The sequence below is a fragment of the Nasonia vitripennis genome, chromosome 5, assembly GCF_009193385.2.
Source record: "Nasonia vitripennis strain AsymCx chromosome 5, Nvit_psr_1.1, whole genome shotgun sequence".
NCBI lineage: Eukaryota > Metazoa > Arthropoda > Insecta > Hymenoptera > Pteromalidae > Nasonia > Nasonia vitripennis.
In genome coordinates, this window is record NC_045761.1 from 18,865,657 (window position 1) to 18,883,427 (window position 17,771).

General features: G+C 42.2%; 2 protein-coding genes across 12 annotated transcripts in view; both read right to left on the reverse strand.

Annotated features, from left to right (window-relative positions):
- LOC100122393 (alpha-catulin) overlaps positions 1 to 2,175 on the reverse strand; it is a 105,547-nt gene extending 103,372 nt beyond the window's left edge. For 2 of the 3 annotated variants that reach the window (XR_004228030.1, XM_008205829.3), the window contains exon 1: positions 1,647 to 2,175. Coding sequence is in view for 2 of the 3 variants with exons in the window: in XM_008205829.3 (XP_008204051.1) it covers positions 1,647 to 1,865 (219 nt within the window). In the remaining variant the exon portion in view is untranslated. The remainder of the gene's footprint in view (positions 1 to 1,646) is intronic. The other variant, XM_016986274.3, reaches the window with a different exon arrangement.
- Positions 2,176 to 2,510: 335 nt separating this feature from the next.
- Positions 2,511 to 17,771, reverse strand: part of LOC100122460 (myosin-IIIb) — a 30,549-nt gene continuing 15,288 nt past the window's right edge. The window contains exons 1-17 of one of the 9 annotated variants that reach the window (XM_031932771.2): positions 12,785 to 12,932; positions 11,777 to 12,132; positions 10,215 to 10,496; positions 9,252 to 9,592; positions 8,939 to 9,182; positions 8,471 to 8,862; positions 8,067 to 8,395; positions 7,487 to 7,993; positions 7,127 to 7,413; positions 6,671 to 6,945; positions 6,063 to 6,430; positions 5,634 to 5,986; positions 5,351 to 5,559; positions 5,120 to 5,257; positions 4,584 to 4,748; positions 4,277 to 4,298; positions 2,515 to 4,071 (exon numbers count right to left, since the gene is read on the reverse strand). In XM_031932771.2, the coding sequence (XP_031788631.1) occupies positions 4,060 to 4,071; positions 4,277 to 4,298; positions 4,584 to 4,748; positions 5,120 to 5,257; positions 5,351 to 5,559; positions 5,634 to 5,986; positions 6,063 to 6,430; positions 6,671 to 6,945; positions 7,127 to 7,413; positions 7,487 to 7,993; positions 8,067 to 8,395; positions 8,471 to 8,862; positions 8,939 to 9,182; positions 9,252 to 9,592; positions 10,215 to 10,496; positions 11,777 to 12,132; positions 12,785 to 12,800 (4,296 nt within the window). In that variant the 5' untranslated portion in view covers positions 12,801 to 12,932 and the 3' untranslated portion in view covers positions 2,515 to 4,059. Of the gene's footprint in view, positions 4,072 to 4,276; positions 4,299 to 4,583; positions 4,749 to 5,119; positions 5,258 to 5,350; positions 5,560 to 5,633; positions 5,987 to 6,062; positions 6,431 to 6,670; positions 6,946 to 7,126; positions 7,414 to 7,486; positions 7,994 to 8,066; positions 8,396 to 8,470; positions 8,863 to 8,938; positions 9,183 to 9,251; positions 9,593 to 10,214; positions 10,497 to 11,776; positions 12,133 to 12,784; positions 12,933 to 17,771 lie in introns of those variants that run through there. The other 8 variants (XM_032600972.1, XM_032600973.1, XM_031932769.1 and 5 more) reach the window with 8 other exon arrangements.

Consider the following 17,771-nt stretch of genomic DNA (forward strand, 5'->3'; position numbering starts at 1 on the left):
CGCCTTTGTTGTGGGAGAGAGATGCGGGGCCTTTGACGGGACGAAAGGGATGCTTGCGATTGTTGCTAATTGAGAATTGTTGGAGTGTTTGGCTTGTGCCAGGGGATCTTGACGAGGATTGCTGGGATGGAAATTAATTTTGGATGCGGGGATTGTTGGCGCGTTGGTGTATACAGGTGGAGAATTCGAAGATGCTGGCTATTAGCCGAGCTGTTGGTGATTGTTATACTTATTAAAACGAAAATGATAAAAGAGGACGTAGCGATTGTGATTCTTCGATGTACTTAGATGAAGAAAGCAACTATAGGAAATGCCTCGGTTCTTCGATTAAGAAGAAACCTTTTCTAATCACTCAAGAGTCTTACGTAAGAAGCCTTAAAAGCCTATACTTCAATATTAATTCAACGAGCGCTAATTCCGTCTAACGAATTTCTCGGCGTTCATAGCCGTTATCGCATAGTTCTTCATATAAAATACTGATTTACACGTCTCTGACCAGAACTAAACAACAATAAAACAAACTGCAAGCTCATCGAGCCCATCACCCACAATCATCAAAGCACCTCTCAATCCAAACAAAAAGAAAGCCTAAAAAAACCACACTGCATCTCCTCTATCATCAGCACGTGTGTAACTACGACATAACACACATACACGCATGCTCGAGTGCCAACGCAGCAATACACAGCAGTAGCAGCAGCAGCAGCATCGACCTGCAGCCGGCGGTGAGGGAGGGAAGATTGATCAGCTCTCTCTCTCTCTCTCTCTCTCTCTCTCTCTCTCTCGCGCGCGCTCGAGCTTGCGTGCGTGTGCGTTATAAAACCGCGTGTGTGAGCCACTCCAGAACTAGAGAGGAGGGAAAAAACGAACGAGCGAGCAAAAAAGAGAGAGAGAGAGAGTGAGAGAGAGAGAGAAGTGTGAGGCAGCGAAGGCATGCTATTTCGGTGAGAGTCTGTCGGAGGTGCGGTTAGGTGACGGGCAGCGCGGCGGCGGCGCGCGGTCTTTCGATCGTCGCCCATCGGCTCTCGCACGCAGACTCCGTGCGCCGGGACGACTTATATACTGGCCACATGCGCCCCGCGCGCGCCACACACAAACAAAAAGCCGCGTGACGCATCGTTGTACACCACCACTACCACCAGCGCTATATCGCTCACGCTGCGTTACTCGTCGTAATAAAAATGTATATATGCCGCTGCCGCATCGAGCGGCGCCGAGGCTCCTTCCCTCTTATAATATATGAAAAAGCTCGAGTGACCGTTTAACCTCAAAAAGCTCTCCCAGTTTTTTTCCACGCTGACCACGGCCCTCGGGTTATTATTACGTGTAGGTTCTTACATTGATATGGACGGAATGCGGGCTAAAAGTGGAGACGAGAGACGAAAAAAAGACAGCATCGATTGTAGCACGTGATGTGCGAGAGGGCTGTGTGTCGCAAAAAAGCGTGCGCGCCGCTCACTCTCTAATTGGTATGCGTGCTTGCTGCGTGAGACGTGAATTATAGCCTGCAGTGAGAGTAGGACGAGAAGTGTGTAGCAGAAGAAACAGTGTGTGTGCGTTAAGAGAAAGAGAGAGGGGGACAGAGATAGAGAAAGAGAGAATGAGCTTTCATAATCATCCCCGTCTGAGAGGCTGCGACGACTTACCTTGGAGACGAGTGGCAAGACAGCTTGCTCGATGCTGCGACTCTTAAAGTCGAGGGTGGCCGGGTCTACGGGTTCCGGTTGCTGCTGCTGCTGAGCAGCGGTTGCGTTGCCAGTAGTGTTAGTAGCAGCGGAGGAAGTAGCAGTGGTATTAGTATTGCTCGCTGCGGCCTCGGCTGCAGAGTTGCCGGAACCAGAGCATGCGGCGGGCGGTGTCGCCATGATAATTCCTCTCGAGTGCGCTTACTTCTTCTGCGAGAGTCTCTCGGCTGACAGCACACAACAACAAACACGCGCGCACACGGGTCACACACAGCGAGCTGACACGACGCGCTAGCGAGGACGCGCGACTCGCTCTCTCTGCATCAGAGCCGTTAGCGGCGAGTCGAGCTTACGCGCTACTCCTCCCCTCCCACGCAGTGTGACCAAGACAGCAAACGAGCGAGCGAGAGAGAGAGAGAGAGAGAGAGAGAGAGAGAGAGAAAGAGAGGGTTCGTTGCACCCCCTCCGCGCCCGTCCTGCGTGCGGCGCGTGCACGTACGTGAGCTTTCTTCCCGAGAGCGTGTGTGTCTGTGTGTGCGGTGCTGCGCACGCGGCGACGCCGGTTTCGGTGGCGACACCGACGGAGCTTTCGTAAAGCTCGTCCTCGGGATGTTGCGCCGAGAGGTATCGGCATCTGACGGTGTGAGCTTGAAGCCGAGCTAGACTGCTCCGATGGTAAGGAATTCGGCGGAGATTGGGATTCTGCTCACGGCGCTGGATATTAAATGTCGAGCTTTGGGCTTGATTGATTTTGGTGATTGATGGTGGTTATTGGAAGGAATTGTTCGACAGAACGTGCGGTGGAAGAAATAAAGGAAAGTCGGCTTTCTTCATGATTTTTATGTAGGTATATATTTGTAATGTTAATAACGATAATGATCGTTGCACAAATCGCAACGACACATGTTGTTGGTATTAAAGTCTGTAAATCAACGTCATAATAAACTATGAAATATTATTAGGGCAACATTTTTAGTATACGTTATAGTTTTTCTTCCTTCTCTCTTATACATTACGTAATAATAGTTCTAATAAAATAAACTTCTTTTCTCATTTATTGCGACTGATTTTTGGTTCGAAAAGTCTCGCTAGCAGCTGTCCTACGAGAGTAATGCATTATTATGTAAATGTCTACAGGACTGTCGTATAACATCTCTATTAACTAGTGCATAACGAACACAATGATCAATTGTATCTATACGGGGCGAATACAGTAGAATGTTTAGATCGAAAATGACTAGTACTAAACATGCGCACTTTAATTTATGACCGAACCTTCTTTTTGATATAATTCAAAGTAACGCTTCGATACAATGATACATGCATTTTCAAGCGAAAAATAACCTAACATATTTAACGAGCTAATAAACCTATCAAATTAATTTCGCAGTAATCACAGTTGGCAACCAATAACCGTTATATTGCTTGTATTCAACGAATATTTCCACTCTGAACGAAAAAAAATTAACGCCTTACAACGAAAAATACAAAATAATATTACTCTAAGAACAAAAACAAACGAAAAATATGTGTCAACCAAGCTTTCATCTCGCTGCCCCAGATAGTTCCAAAACGAAGCACGACATCCTACTTTCGACTGACGACGATTTTGCCGTTGACATTGGGCGCCAGAGGTGCCCTTCTCTTCACGTGCTTCCCAGGAACTTTGTCTTTGGCAATAGGTGCACCGTTGCAGGCCAGTCCACCCTTTCGCTTGCGCAGCGACTCTGTGGGCAGATACTCGGCGGGCCTCAGCAGTTTGCGGAAGTTGTATGGGCCGTTAATGTCCTCGCCATCATGCGGCTGTTGTTGCTGCTGGACTGGACTCGGTTTCCTCTTATCCTCGTTGATTTTGGTGACAGTGGGCCGTAGGAGCTTTCTGAGATCCGGAGTTATGCCCATCGTTTCGTTGATGGACTTGACAGCCAGGGTTGGCCTGCTGTTGACAAGGTTGCGCGCCACTACTGGTTTCTGTCGGTTTTTCTCGGGGAAGCCATTGTTGTTGTTGATTTTGTTGTTATTGATCTTATTGTTGTTGTTGTTATGATTACTATTGTTTTTGTTGTTCTCTTGACTGCTGAGGCGATCGACCAGTTTGGTCTTCGGCAATCGACTGAGCTCGCTCTTACGTTCATTGCCGTTGTTTGGCCTTGAAATATTTTGCTGCTTGAGCTTATCGCGTTGTTGCTCTTTGCTGTTTGCTAAACCGTTAATACCGTTCGATTTGATGTTCAACCCGTCGATTTTGAAACCAGCTCCGACTCGTATGCCATTTGGAGTGTTGAGATACGAATTGTTGCTGATAATGGGCAGTTGATGCTTGCTTGATGGTGCTCTATTATCCGGCGAGGATCGCATGTTTCTACGCAGGTCATTAGTCCTTGAACTGATTAAAAATTGATATTAATATTCAGATTTGTTCTGAGCCATGTATACATAAATCGAACATTTATCACTACTGACAAGTTGTGAGTTAAGTATTCAGACAGAACATGAAAACTGAATTGCTCATTCAAATGCAAAGATTGTTCATTCAATGTTCTTTCTAATACACGTTAGAGAAATAAGAATAAAATTAGGAAAAGCTGTACCTGAAAGTTTGCCATGATACCTCTGATAAATAAAATTGATAACAAGAAATTAGTGCTGTGTTAGTTTTAAAAAAGCGTTGGTGCATTTTAGTTATATAGACATTCAAGTGATATTATGCATTGAACAGTTAAGGCAGCCTTAACATTGCCATAGGTCAAACGATGGATGAAATCGAACATAAAACGCAACTTGTTAAATAGTTTCTACTCGATGGCTAATCATGCATCTTATGAATGTAAGACTACCTTGTTGTTATTCGAACACAATCATCGCGCATGCACACGAGTTTATGTGAAGATCTCTTACTTGATTGACTTCGCAGAGGTATCCCCTTGAGTTTCGGCCGGATTTTTCAAAGCTTTGTGCCAGATGTCCGAGAGCTGTTGCTCCGGGGCAACTGTGTAGTCGCCATGAGCCTGGAGACGATCCCTCCTCTCCGCGTTCAGTTCTAGTACCTGACCCATGCGGTTCCTGGAAAAAGTACAATACGATTGGCACCATCTTTTCACTTGGTTACTGTAGCAAAGTTCAAACTTCAAGCTTCAAGCTAACGAGTTATGTATGATCATAATATTTTTTTTTGTTCTACTGTAAGCTAATTGTTGCAATAAGATAATGCAATTTTACGAAGACTTTTTAAATTCTGTAACTAGCTCATATGATACCTCTAAAACAAGATGATTTAGGTAACCATCATAATATCAAATTAAAATTAAGAGTATGTAAAAAGTGGTATCGTAGTCTTGTCCTGGGGTACGATACACAAAACAACAATGATTCCTACGCGAAGATTTAACTAAAATCAAAGTAGGTAGTAGCCATAGAGAACCGTGCAGCTGTACCTCGACGATGGTTGAAGGTCATTTTCCAGCTGTATCAACGGTAAGTCCCAACCAGCTTCTTCTTCTTCGAAGTCTGAACCACTTCCGATGCGAGTGCCAAAATCATGGGAAAATTTGGCATTCAAATCTCCATTTTGTCTTTTCATTATAATTTTCTCGTAATTTTCTTACTGATACGCACGTTCGCGACTTCGCGTTTCTCAACCACGCGTGAATTGAGTGAATATTTACCTGCTCATTTCTTCCTTCAAGTCGCGGTAATACTTGACGGTTTCCTCGGCTTCGGGTTGATTGCCGTTACGGTACTGCAAAATCGAAGGGACCATGTTGAAACCTTGTGGTCTCACGTAGTCCTCTGGCAAGTCTTCGACGTCGGACAATCGGATCCCAGGTTTGTTGCGGCGAAGGTACTTGTGGGCCTCCTGGTTCTTCATGTGGACCTGAAGATAAGAGTCGCACTAGTAACGATATTCTATTTGCATATTTAGATGGTGACAGTGACTCTGATACTTACAGTCTGAGAGAAGTTGATAAGTTCCGCCTGTCTCAGCTTGGGATGAATCGGATCCTTAGCTGGAGGCTTCTTTCTGACTCGCTCCTCCGTCTTGTACCATCTCTTGATTATGAGCGCGGCGTCTTCGTTCTTCAGACCTTCACGAAGCAGTGCCTGGTGAGCCTCTTTCTTGTCGTCGTAGTCGTTCAGAATTCTCTTGTATCTTTCCTCCAACTCGTAGCCGAATCTCTTGCGAATGGTGTAGCCCCTGAAGTGACTCTGTATGACGACAGCTGCGTTCTCTTCATTCGGTGGATGACCGTCAACGTCCAGTGAAGCTTCCCTTGATCTCTTGACTCTTTCTGCGGCTTCTTCTATAAATTCAATAAACCAAACGTTAATCCTTTGAGTCAGTCAACTATTTTGATACTGTATCTCCAGAATATTTACCAGCAGCCTTTTGCAAGATATTTGCCTCGTCAGCCATGTTCTTCTGCTTGATAGCCTCGACCGCTCGCCTCCTGCCCAGCCAACCACGAATGTGCCGCTGCAAGGTGACCACTGACACGGCTAACTGCCACTTCTCGCGTTTGAAGCGGATCTTGGCGAGCCAGCGTCTTACGCAGGCCTGTACCATCACGATCTTCTTCAGCTGCTCCTCGTACTGCTTGGACAGGAATTCGACGTGGTAGTACTTGAGGAAGACCTTGGTGCGACCCAGTGCCCAGCCATCCATCTTCAGACGAACCAGGAGCAGCCGGCAGTTGTCGCGATTCGCGATCACGCGCTCGTCCCAACCGAAAGCCAAGAAGCAGTATCTGGAATGGAAAAATGATTTTTTTTATTTCATATTTTTTCTGTGTTGAAGTACTGTTAAATGCATTGCAAGTGTCATCGTGCAATTTCATACTAATTAAGGTTCACGACTTGTCAAAACTGGGGCAAACGTTTTACTGGCTGGATCACAAAACCCATTATTATCAAACGGCACGTAATTAGGCGTCTCATACTTTCTTCTTTGTAAACGAGACCTGTACTAGCAAATGATTTTTCCTTACCTCTTGAGGAACTCGTTGAAAGGTATTCGGTGAGAGAACCCATTCTGTCTGATCCTAATCGTTTCCAAGACTCCAGTGTAGCGCAACTGCTTTATAACTTTCTCCTTATCGAAAAACTTGGGACTCCTGTTGTCGTTTGGCTTGATGCACCTTACGAATTGCGGCGATCCAGATACCATTTTTTGAAGTAGATCCATTAACGAGTATCTAAAGTACGTCGCTACGGTCTGCTGAGCACGTGACTGCGATGCTAATCCTCGGCTTGAGTATCGTTCCTTTTGCAAAGAGACACGTTTTTAGAAACCAAGAAAAAACTACACAATCGTGAATAGAGTATAATCAAAGTTAGAAAGTGAATATAATTTCTCCCGTTATCTCCGTTAAACTCCTCTCCGAGCAACCGTTCGCGAAGCAGAACGAAAGAAGAGGCGTATAATAGATGGTTATCAGCGATACCTTTGTATTGTGTCCCGAAGGTGACAATTTCCTGGAGTCAGTGTCGTGGATCGCGGAATAGAGATTGCCGGTCTTCGTGATCGGGCACTGGAACAGGAATCGTACCATGTCGAAGTGAGATTGACGCACGAGCTGTATCACCTCCGGCGGCAGGAAGTTTCTGTTCTTTTCGAGGAAGCCGTCCGCCTGGTAGACAACTCGACCGGCGAAGTGATGGATGGCGAAGCAGACAGCATCGGACTTGGGTCGTACATAAAACTTGGACTTGATGTTGTTATGGAACTTTTCTAGAATCAAAAATAAACATACGATAAGTTAAAAAATATTACTTTGATGCTTGAGCGTAAAATATAAATTTACCAATCAACGATCTGTCGTTGGCTCGAGGGAATCGGCTCTCCTCGTCCAGTAACGCCAGCAGTCCCATAGGTTTGCTCAGGAGCATGTCCAGGACGGGTCGGTTGTCGGAGAATTCGACAAGATCGACGGGAATTCCTTCGGCCATGTACTCCTGTTGTTCCCAGGTGAAGATGTGTTGATTGAAGTAGTACTGGATCTGCTCGTTGGCGATGTTGATGCAGAGCTGCTCGAACGAGTTCTTCGGGAAATTCTCGAAGCCGAAGATGTCGAGCAAACCGATTGCCAAGGGTTCGTAGTTAGGCGAACGGTTGAAGCTCAGCAGACAGTTGATCTGGTTGACCATCCAGTCAAAGAGTCGACCGTAAAGACCCTTGGCCATAGCATCGCGAGCTGCACATGCCTCCGAGACGGTGTTGTTGCGAGTGATGGTCTCGCCTCGGGTCACTACCGAGTTCGAAGTGAGGGCTTCGACCAGATCGTCCGGTTCGATTCCCAGCAATTTCGAGACTGAAAATCACATTTATAGTAAAGGAGCTGATATCATTTATAACTCAAATCTAAAAGTATGTGTATAACTTACCTCGCAATACCGGTGCATTGTCAACAACAGCGCTCTTGTTATCAGTGTTGTCCTCGGAAAGGATCTCTACAAATTCAATGTCACCTAGGTGCAGGATGGCAGCAAGGACGCTATAGACAGCGTCGACTTCGGCCTCCTGAAATCCAAGAACTTTGAAACCGATCTTAAGCTGCTGGAACTTGTCGATGTGAGTCTGCGAGGTGTCGGTATTATCGGCCAAATAGCGGTGGCTCTTTCGCAACTCCGGGTTTAGGCCGAACTCCTCCAAGCGACCGTCTGCCTCCAGGCCGTCGTACATATAGTAGAAAATGTGGAAGTTTCTCTCTTCCCTAAACTCAAGGAACAACATTTTTGTATACTCAATATAAATTATTAGAGAAATATGATCAAATAATTTAACTCACTCAGCCTGAGCGACGACACGCGACTGCTCAAGCAAATATACAGCGATCCTGGCGCCAGTGACCTTTCCACCTCTCGTCATGGTCAGATCAAGATACTTTCCGAATCTCGAGGAATTAGCGTTGATACCGGTGGTGGCATTACCAAAAGCCTCCATGATGGGGTTGATCTGAAGAATTCTTTCCTCGAGATTGCGATTGGGAGCTTTGCTCAGGTACACCAGCTGCTTGAGCAGAAGATTCGCAGATTCGGTCTTACCAGCGCCAGACTCACCGCTGATCACGATGGCCTGGTTCTGGCGCTGGTGCAACAGCGCCTGGTACGCAGCATCCGCTACGGCAAATATGTGTGGCGGGTTGTCGGACCGGGCTTGGCCTTTGTATCGTCTTTGCTCCTGGAGAAGGGGGTTTTTAAATATTACGTTTTTCCTGTGTGTTATCAGGCTTTATTACAAATATTATTATACCTACCATGCCAGTGTAGAGTCCGAGATTTGTAAACGGGTTGACGGCCACAAGAATGTCTCCGATGTAGGTGTAAATCTGTGATCTCTCATAGCGATTCTGTAATTGATCGACAATCGCATCTTCCGATAGTAGATCCAGAGCAGCCAAATCGTCCATGTACATTTTCTCAGGCCTCGCCTTTCGATCGGTCTTCAATTTTCCATGTTTCGTGGTCACTTCCGGCTGTCGTTGAACTCGTCCATCGGATCTATTTCAAATTCACATGTAATTATCAAACTGTTTTATTTTTACTTCTTAAAAGATTTACGAAACCTACCGTTGTCGACGGATCTCCTCCTGCAGCTGCGCCCTGATCTCTTCAAGGCGATCCTCTATGCTGAGCAACAAGGGATGTTCCTTGAGCTCACAAGCGTAAGGGCGATGTTCTAGATCCTTGACCAGACATTCGGCGATGAAATCGTTGAGCTCAGTTACGTGCATATCGGGGTTTTTTAAAGCCGGAGGTGGATTACGTGGAATCTGGAAAAGCGCTCGCATCGGATGCAATTCGGACATGGGCGGGTCACCTTCGGCGAGCTCGATAGCGGTGATGCCGACGGACCAGACGTCGCAGCGTGAGTCGTAAGATGAGTCCAACTGCTGCTCGCATGCTATCACCTGAAAGAGCGAGTGATTTACCGTCTAGGGTTAAGGAATTTAGAGAGTTGAATATTTTAATTTTTCGTCTGTAATTATCAATCAAGAACTAGCTTGCCCTACTGCTATTGTTGTATCGATTTATATTATAAAAATATTAATTAAAGTAATTTTTTATATATAATAATATAAACCCGAAAAAAGTAAAATTTCATTCCAGTTATTCGTATGTTAAATACCGTTGATGAATCAACTTTGAACTTTTTACAACAGCCCATAAAAGCACTTGTGCGATCAGTAAAAATGTGCCGAAGATAAACGAAATAAATTATGGTTTTAACGAGCAATTTTCGCGATGTAGAAATTTACCTACCAAAAGATTATCATATACGTTTTATTACAATGTTATTTTTCATTAAATGTATTTTTTATTAAGAATTAGATTAAAATAATATGGAATTGTTTAATTCTGATATGCAATCGCTGTTTGATCTCATGCATTTTGTTAAGTTGGTTACCATTTTATCTCTATTCAAAGCTTCAGTTAAATTTACGATAACCTTCTAATAATGAAATTAGGCCATCAATCTTCAGAAATGATTCCCTAAAGGCAAAGCATATCCAAACGTCGACATATCCTTACTTCCGGTGCCATCCAATAAGGCGTGCCAACTGAGGTGTTCCTTCTGACGTGGGTAGCCGCCAAATGTGACGAGACGCCAAAGTCGACAAGCTTGACGCGTGCATCCTCGGTCAATAGGATATTGTGGCCCTTGACGTCGCGGTGCATGCAATGATTGTTATGTAAGTAGATTAAGGCCTCGACAGTCTCCCTCAAGATGTAGGCTATCTGATCGTCGGTCAAACGGCTTCCGCGCCTCTTTAGGCCCTGAACCAGGTCTGTCACTGAACCTCCCGTACAAAGCTGCAAAACAGGGGAGAGAAGACTTTTAGTGCGCGCACGACATCGATTATTGTAAACAGATTTTATTTCGCGTGTTTTTAAAACTGTCTCGTATGCTGAAAAAGGCCTATATGTATAATGTTCTTCTACATCCATTTTTAATAATCAGTGAAAGTACAGAGCACCTATTAAAATCTCAACAATAAAACCTGCCTTTATGAGTGCGTCCATAGGATCCCTTATTTTCCGCGCGACCACCCGTTCGATTTACACCGATTTCCATGACCATTACCACGGCATTATTTTAACGGACACTCGGCGTTAAAATCCGATTTTCGCCACGGCAAAACAAGCAATTTCTATCATCGACTCCAACTTTCTCCGCGCTCGCGACTGAGATCGGCAAGTCACACCGTCAGACGATCGGTTCAGTTCGCATTGGAGAAGAATATAATAGACTACAATAACGAAAAGAGAAAAAGGTGTGCGTTCGTTCGTTTTCGATTACAATACTCCTTCGCCGCTGGCGTTAAGCCTTCTCGCGCTACTTTCTTCGAAAAGCATCGTCCGATCGAGCATGACGATCTATCGGTCTGCCGATTTTATGGCCGATAACTCGGAATTTCGCGCGCGCTCGAGCGAGGAGAGAGAAAGAACAGAGATCGGTATCGATGCGCTCGAAATAATGATGCCGTCGCGGGATCTCTGCTACGGCGTCACTCGTGCGAGTATTAGGAAAAATTGCCGGTTTGTGAATCGGTATGTATTATTTTAAATGCAGTCGTTGGAGTTTTCTTTATAGATCGAACAGTAAGATTTTGGTGTAATGTGAAGTCTGAATTTGTATCTGGAAGCTATTTTAGTACGAAGCACGATAAATTTAGTTTGAAATAGGAGATAGATGTTTACTAAAAATAGAAACAAACTTGATTTGTAGAATTTGTCTTTAAGCTACAGATGTGTATATATATATATATATATATATATATAATACAAGTTTAAAGGCTAATCCTTACACAACCTTTGCGGCTTCTTATACAGATTGTACATTGTATACGATGTTCTACACGACTGTTTTTTCAAAATCTGCTTTCGATCGCGTAAATGTAATCTCGCCCAGATTTGCATACTGTGTTTTTCATTTAGTTTGAATACCATCAATCCTCGCTTGTTAACAAGGCCAAAATGACTTTACAACTTTTTGCAGACTTTATAAAATATTTTCGCGCTTCAGAATAGCCGATTTATACATCCAATATTTAACAGATTTTATGAAACCTAATAAATTCTATACTTCTCACCTCCATGACGAACCACAACTGGTCCTCTTCCTGAGCAGGCTTAGCCCGCTTGAGATAGATACCATGAAAGGCTGGTATGTTTGGGTGCATACTGAGATCTCGTAGTACCAGGAACTCTTCCTCGATCTCCTCGATGTTATCGGCGACATTCTCGAGGATCTTGATGGCAACGTGTTCGCCGGTTTGCTTGTCGCGAGCGGCGTACACCTCACCGTAGGTGCCCTCGCCGATGAGTTCTTCGAGGGCAAAACGATCCTCTGGGTCCGGGATAGTGTCGAAGTTTACGTGCTGACTGAGGCCGCGGTACGCCATGTTGGTACCGCCACCTGTCATCTCTGGAAATGCCGAAAGACGGTCTGCTTTTATTATTTTACGTGCTTGAAAATTGTCGTTATGGTGGGTCTGCGTGTGTATTCTTTTGTGTGAGAGTGTAATTAGAGTACATACATATTTTTTGTTTGAAACTAATTTACGAATAACTTAATTGTATCTCAAAGCAGTAGTGGTTCGTGGCAATTACACCGTATAAGTGGATAGAGTGGGTGAATAGGGGTCAGATTTTTTTTTAAGATCGGCAATGAATTATTTTGAAATCCCAAAACGAAACAAAAAAGTTTGTGTCATAACTACCGCAAAGGTATTGTGCAACGTGTAAAGGTCAAGCAGTTGAGTTTTCCCAAGGTCGTGTGATTATTGAATTAGAATAAGCCCGCGTAGAAATGATGTTACACATGTCTTCGTAGAATTGTAAATAGACAATTATGGATAAAAAATGAAAACAAATATCTGCATTTGTACATCATAAACCACTTTGATAGATTTCACTTCATATAAAAAGTAAGAAAATCAACTATTATTGGGATAAGTATGAAATTGCTTATTTAAACATTTTATCATTTCCCTCATTATCTCACAGCCAAATTATAACCATGTGTTTTCCCGCTCATAAATTATATTCTCCAAAAATACACTACAGAGCCTCGGTTCTTCCAATCTCAGCACACTAACCGACGATATCAGCCATCCTCGTCTCGACGCCAGCAGCGGCAGTGAAAAACTCCACAACAAACAAGAAAACGATGATATTTAAGCTGCCATGGCACCCGATGCAGTCAGCCACCTGAACTGTCCGAATGAAAACTGGCAGCTTCGTGCGCGCAGTTCGAGCCAGTCAATGCTAATAAGATACCTGTTAACCCTCTAATTGGATCGAATTTGAGGCCGGCGCAGTGGTCGCATACGTGCTTATTCTTTCACTCCCTCTCGTGGCACTTTTACTCATTTTTTCAGTTCCCAGTGGAAATGTGCAGTTACGTAAGGAGGTGTAGCTCGCAAAGTTTTCAGGCGCGCTTGGCTATTGCATAGCAGTGGTAGTGGTATAATGGGAAAATAGGGGTTAGCCCACGTTTACCAACTTTTAAGTTAGAAAATGTCTAGGCTTTGTTTTATCTCTTGCGTAATCGTTATATTTTCTGCATGTTGCTAGAGGTTCAAGCGGAATTAAATACGTTTAAAATAATTTCATTCTCGATATATAGCGAAAAGTGTAGTGTTTGAACCTACTTTTTTTAAAAAGCACAGAATGAAGCCATATGAGGCGCGAACGGGCGCGAATCCAATTGTGTAACGAACGACGTGTTGGGATGAAGATCAATTTGACTGAACATGCATAGGGCATTGTAATAGTTTTCTACAACATTTCCTCTGTATATGAGGTTGACCTCAAATTCTTTTATGCTACATTGAATGTGCTTCTATGAAGTAATATGGTGTAAAATATAGTTAAAACAATAATTCTATTTCATTGATAGAATCCTCACGAAGACAGAATTGGAGATTAGATACTTACCATCGATATACAAAGCAAAAGTTAAAAAAACAAATTCTTAAACTAGTTTGTTTCAATCTTACGTAATGACTTTGCTGGAAATTCATTTGCACAGTTAAAATAATGTATATCCTGTTTAATACATCTCAAGAAACCATTTTACTTTATTAATATAATAAACCATGTCACAATAAATTATCTACAATGAAATTTTACAGCTCTCATTGTTATTTAACCAAAATGTAAGAAAACATGATAAGGCATTTGTTTATCATAAACAATTCGTTTAGTTACTGTCGATGTGTTTGTCATATCATTTTGTTCTGATTAAGTTTTCGATATATCGTCATATTTTTCTGTTGGGTCAACTTTTCGTAAGACCAAACATCCCGTCACTAAAATAACAATGGAATATGCAAGAAAATAATCAGATAAACCTTCTGAAGAAAAACGTCTCTTTCATTTATACAAAAAAGTGTCTTACTTGAAAAGAAGAAAGCAGGTACGATGTATACGCATAAAACACAAAGAAAGAATGTGAAGTCAAACAATTTCATATTGATTATATACGTACACTCGGTTTCACTGTTATAATGAAAATAATTCCAAAATGTCTTATTGCGGCTTATATATTTTAGAAACTCACTTTATTATAAATAAACGTGACCAAAAGCTCGAGCATTCGCCACTAAAATACCGTTGCCAATCCATTGGCACGTTAACTTTTGCTTGAAAGATAAAATTATTTCTAATAAATTATCTAGTTTTGATATCTACAACAGCATAATTAAGATTCCCTATCAGAAGAGGGAAAAATGTTTGTTCAGCAAATAAATTTTTGCTCAGAAATAACTGTTGAATAACTAATATTCACGTAGTAAGTAGTTATTATCATTATAGTTGGTTTATTTTTTATTAAGGTAGCCTCAAAGCTATTGATTTTCTTATCTAGAGTACTTCTTGCCACGTCTCACGCATGCTTAAGACTTTAGTTGAACAGCTGGGCGCATTCCGATTGTTTAAATCAAAATAATTATAAGAACAATAACCCCATATTATCACAACTTGTGCACTGTTATATTCATTTATAAGATGTTTACGGTTACAATTATGGAACCTTTTTGTATTTCGACCAAAAAGTAAGAAAAAATGTTTAGATTCATCATACTGTATATTTCTGGATGCTGCCAAAGTCGTTTTCGCCACTTTTTGTTTTGTGTTCGATTGTATTTCAACCAAAATGCATAAAAACATGACTTACATTCTTCCTTTTTTTAGGTTTTTCCGTCGATGTCGTTATATCGCTTTGCCCGGATTGAGTTTTAATAAACCTTCATAAGCTCGGAACTTTTGCCACTAGTATTAGTATAGAATTCAATATATATAAATTTAGACAGAATATAAGGTATAGAGTAAGAATTCAAGATACATTTATAAAAAAAGCGTTTTACCTGAGTCGGAGGTAGCAGATGTGATGCATAAAGCATACATGCAAAGACATAATGATAAATGAAACAGTTTCATTTTAGTTATGCCTGGCATTACGTTCAGCTGTTCAAAAGGAAATAAGTCTACGAAGGATCATTTTAGCTTATATATTATATAGAAGCTTGCTTTATTATCAAATGAACATGACCTAAATAAGGCCATAACAATGTATGTCTACTTCCGCGTTTTGTTCTAAATAATATTTAAAAAACAAATTTCCGCATCTGAAAAAATTGAAAATCTGTTTGATAAATATAACGCAGTAGATATTTACAATATTCATATTTAATTCTATCCACATTTATTAAGAATATTTTTTTTTTCGAAAGTAGTTCCTTACTCCATATCGCAGCAAAAATAATAATCCATTGTTCGAGAAAAGAAAAGAAAACATTTCAGCGCATTCTAGGAAAACAGAAATTTCGCAAAATCACCGAGCTGACCGAAAAAAGCGTCGTCGCAGCGAGAGCGAGAAAAAAAATTAGATCTGCACTTTCGGCTTTCCGTTTCACTTTTCGCGCGCGCTCGCGGCACAGTGAAAGAATCGCATTTATAATGGAAAACCGTGTCAAGCCTCTTTTATGTAGGAGTCTCGCGAGAGGCGTCACGCATCTTGCCGGCGACTCCATTCTATGCATTTTCGCAACACGTACACTTAGGAACAATCGCCCGCCGAAGGATGTATCTGCGAGTATCTTTATTCTCTCTTTGGATGGACGTTGCGACGTCAATCCATCGTGCGGTTTCTGCGAAACGTAATTCATTTTCATTTTATTATATTTTTAATTAAAAAACGAAGAGTGAACTGTTTTATCTGCATAAATAATTGCAAGTTATATTGTAAGTGCAGGTCATATAGGCGCGAACGCGTGTACCGCAAGAAGCCCGATGCACCGGCCAGGTGTTACAAGAGCGAACGATACGCACGCACGCACTAGATTATGTGAACTTGAACGTATCGCTTTACTAGACGAAGGAGTGTCTGACTTATCAGACCGTGAATTCTTCGATGAAATGCTTTTAACTCTTGTGTGCACTTTAATTTTTGTTCCTTTCGATAAGATCAACATTGAGATGGATGATTATTATAGATTGGAAAATGTACTTGCGTTGTACTGGTTGTTCATATGAACAAAGAAACTACACAATTTTCATCCACAAGTTCGATAAAAATGTACCGAGCTTCCATCATCGCCGTCGATCCGCATCGTCCATAATGTAACGTTTCGCACGACCTATTATAGACATCGCCGCTACAGCGTCACGCAGGTATCAATCGCTTAATATACAGCTCCACACCAGCACATCTCAAGACTCGATATTACCCACCAGCGTATACGTGTTCGTGATATATAATCGATAGAAGCAGTTACGTGCAGTTGGTGGTCCGGTTCGGCGTATTAGAGCGAAGAAGCCTCTCTCGAGAAATTGGCTTAAGGGATCGATGACGACGACAACGACGACTGCTGCAACCCTTGCCCGAGCGTCAAGAGTAGACTTGCTTGGCTGCACTTGACTGACTTGGCTCAGGAGATCCTTTTCGAAGACTGACCGAAAACTTGCTTGGCTAAGTGAATTTCGGGATGTTCCGAACTATACTCGTGCTGGAGACTAGTGTCCATCGTTCGGTAGTCAGTTAGCAGTGACCTTTCGGACGGATCAAAGCAAATTAATGGATTTTTTACGGGAAGGATACTGAACACAAGAAAACGAAGCTATGCGCATTTTAGAAATCATCCCTGACGTTTCTGAGAAATCTATTATATTGCAATGATGAAAGAGCATAAGTCCATATTTTTTTATTGTTTTCTAAGTCATAAATATTTATTCAATCTTTTGTAACTACATTGACACAATGCAGCAGTAAAAGTCTTGAAATGCATTAGCTCTTTGTTATCCATTAAGAAATCATTATTGTCTACTCGTTACCCAGACTTTCAAAATTTTCATGACAATAAGAATAGTTTATACAAGTGCAGACGTCTTAACAAAAAAAAGTAATTCTCATGTTCACTACTTAGAAAAAGTGCGCGTGCGAAATTGCTCTTTCTGATGCTTTTTAATTACGCCGTAGAAACGATTTCATTCATCAATTTCCAATGCTGCGCTTGAAAAACAAGACTAGGACAACGGCGCAACTACATTATTTTCTAGCGTAGCTTTTGACTAGTAAATTTAAAACAGAACAATACAGCTGTTAATACGCCAAAGCGTCGATAGGTTCCAGGAAGCACCTATTACTTACAGCTAAAGCGTTGAGTGCCACTATGAAAAATGATAGACCACTATAATCTTAAGAAGAAAATCTAGTACGTTTCTCAGAAGACATTGTATCATTGCTGCTTCTCTCTCGCCACCAAATAAAAATCCAGTAAAGAAATCTTCAAGGAAGCAGTCCCGCAAAGAAAATTCGAGCCACGTAAAGAAAAATCATAATACGCGTGTGCTCTTTTATCTGCTGTGCGACCGCACAAATAACAGCTGTCAAGTCCAAGCGCGTAATAAGAATATAGCGCAATCAAAACTCGCTGCGTTTAGAGAGAGAGAGAGAGAGGCGGAGAAAAATAACGTGCAAAAGTATCACGGAGCCGTAAACGCGTTTTATGGACCGCAGCGCGGGATGTACGAAGAGAATAAGGAATCATGTGCACACATAGAGTCGAAAAGACAAAAGCAGGC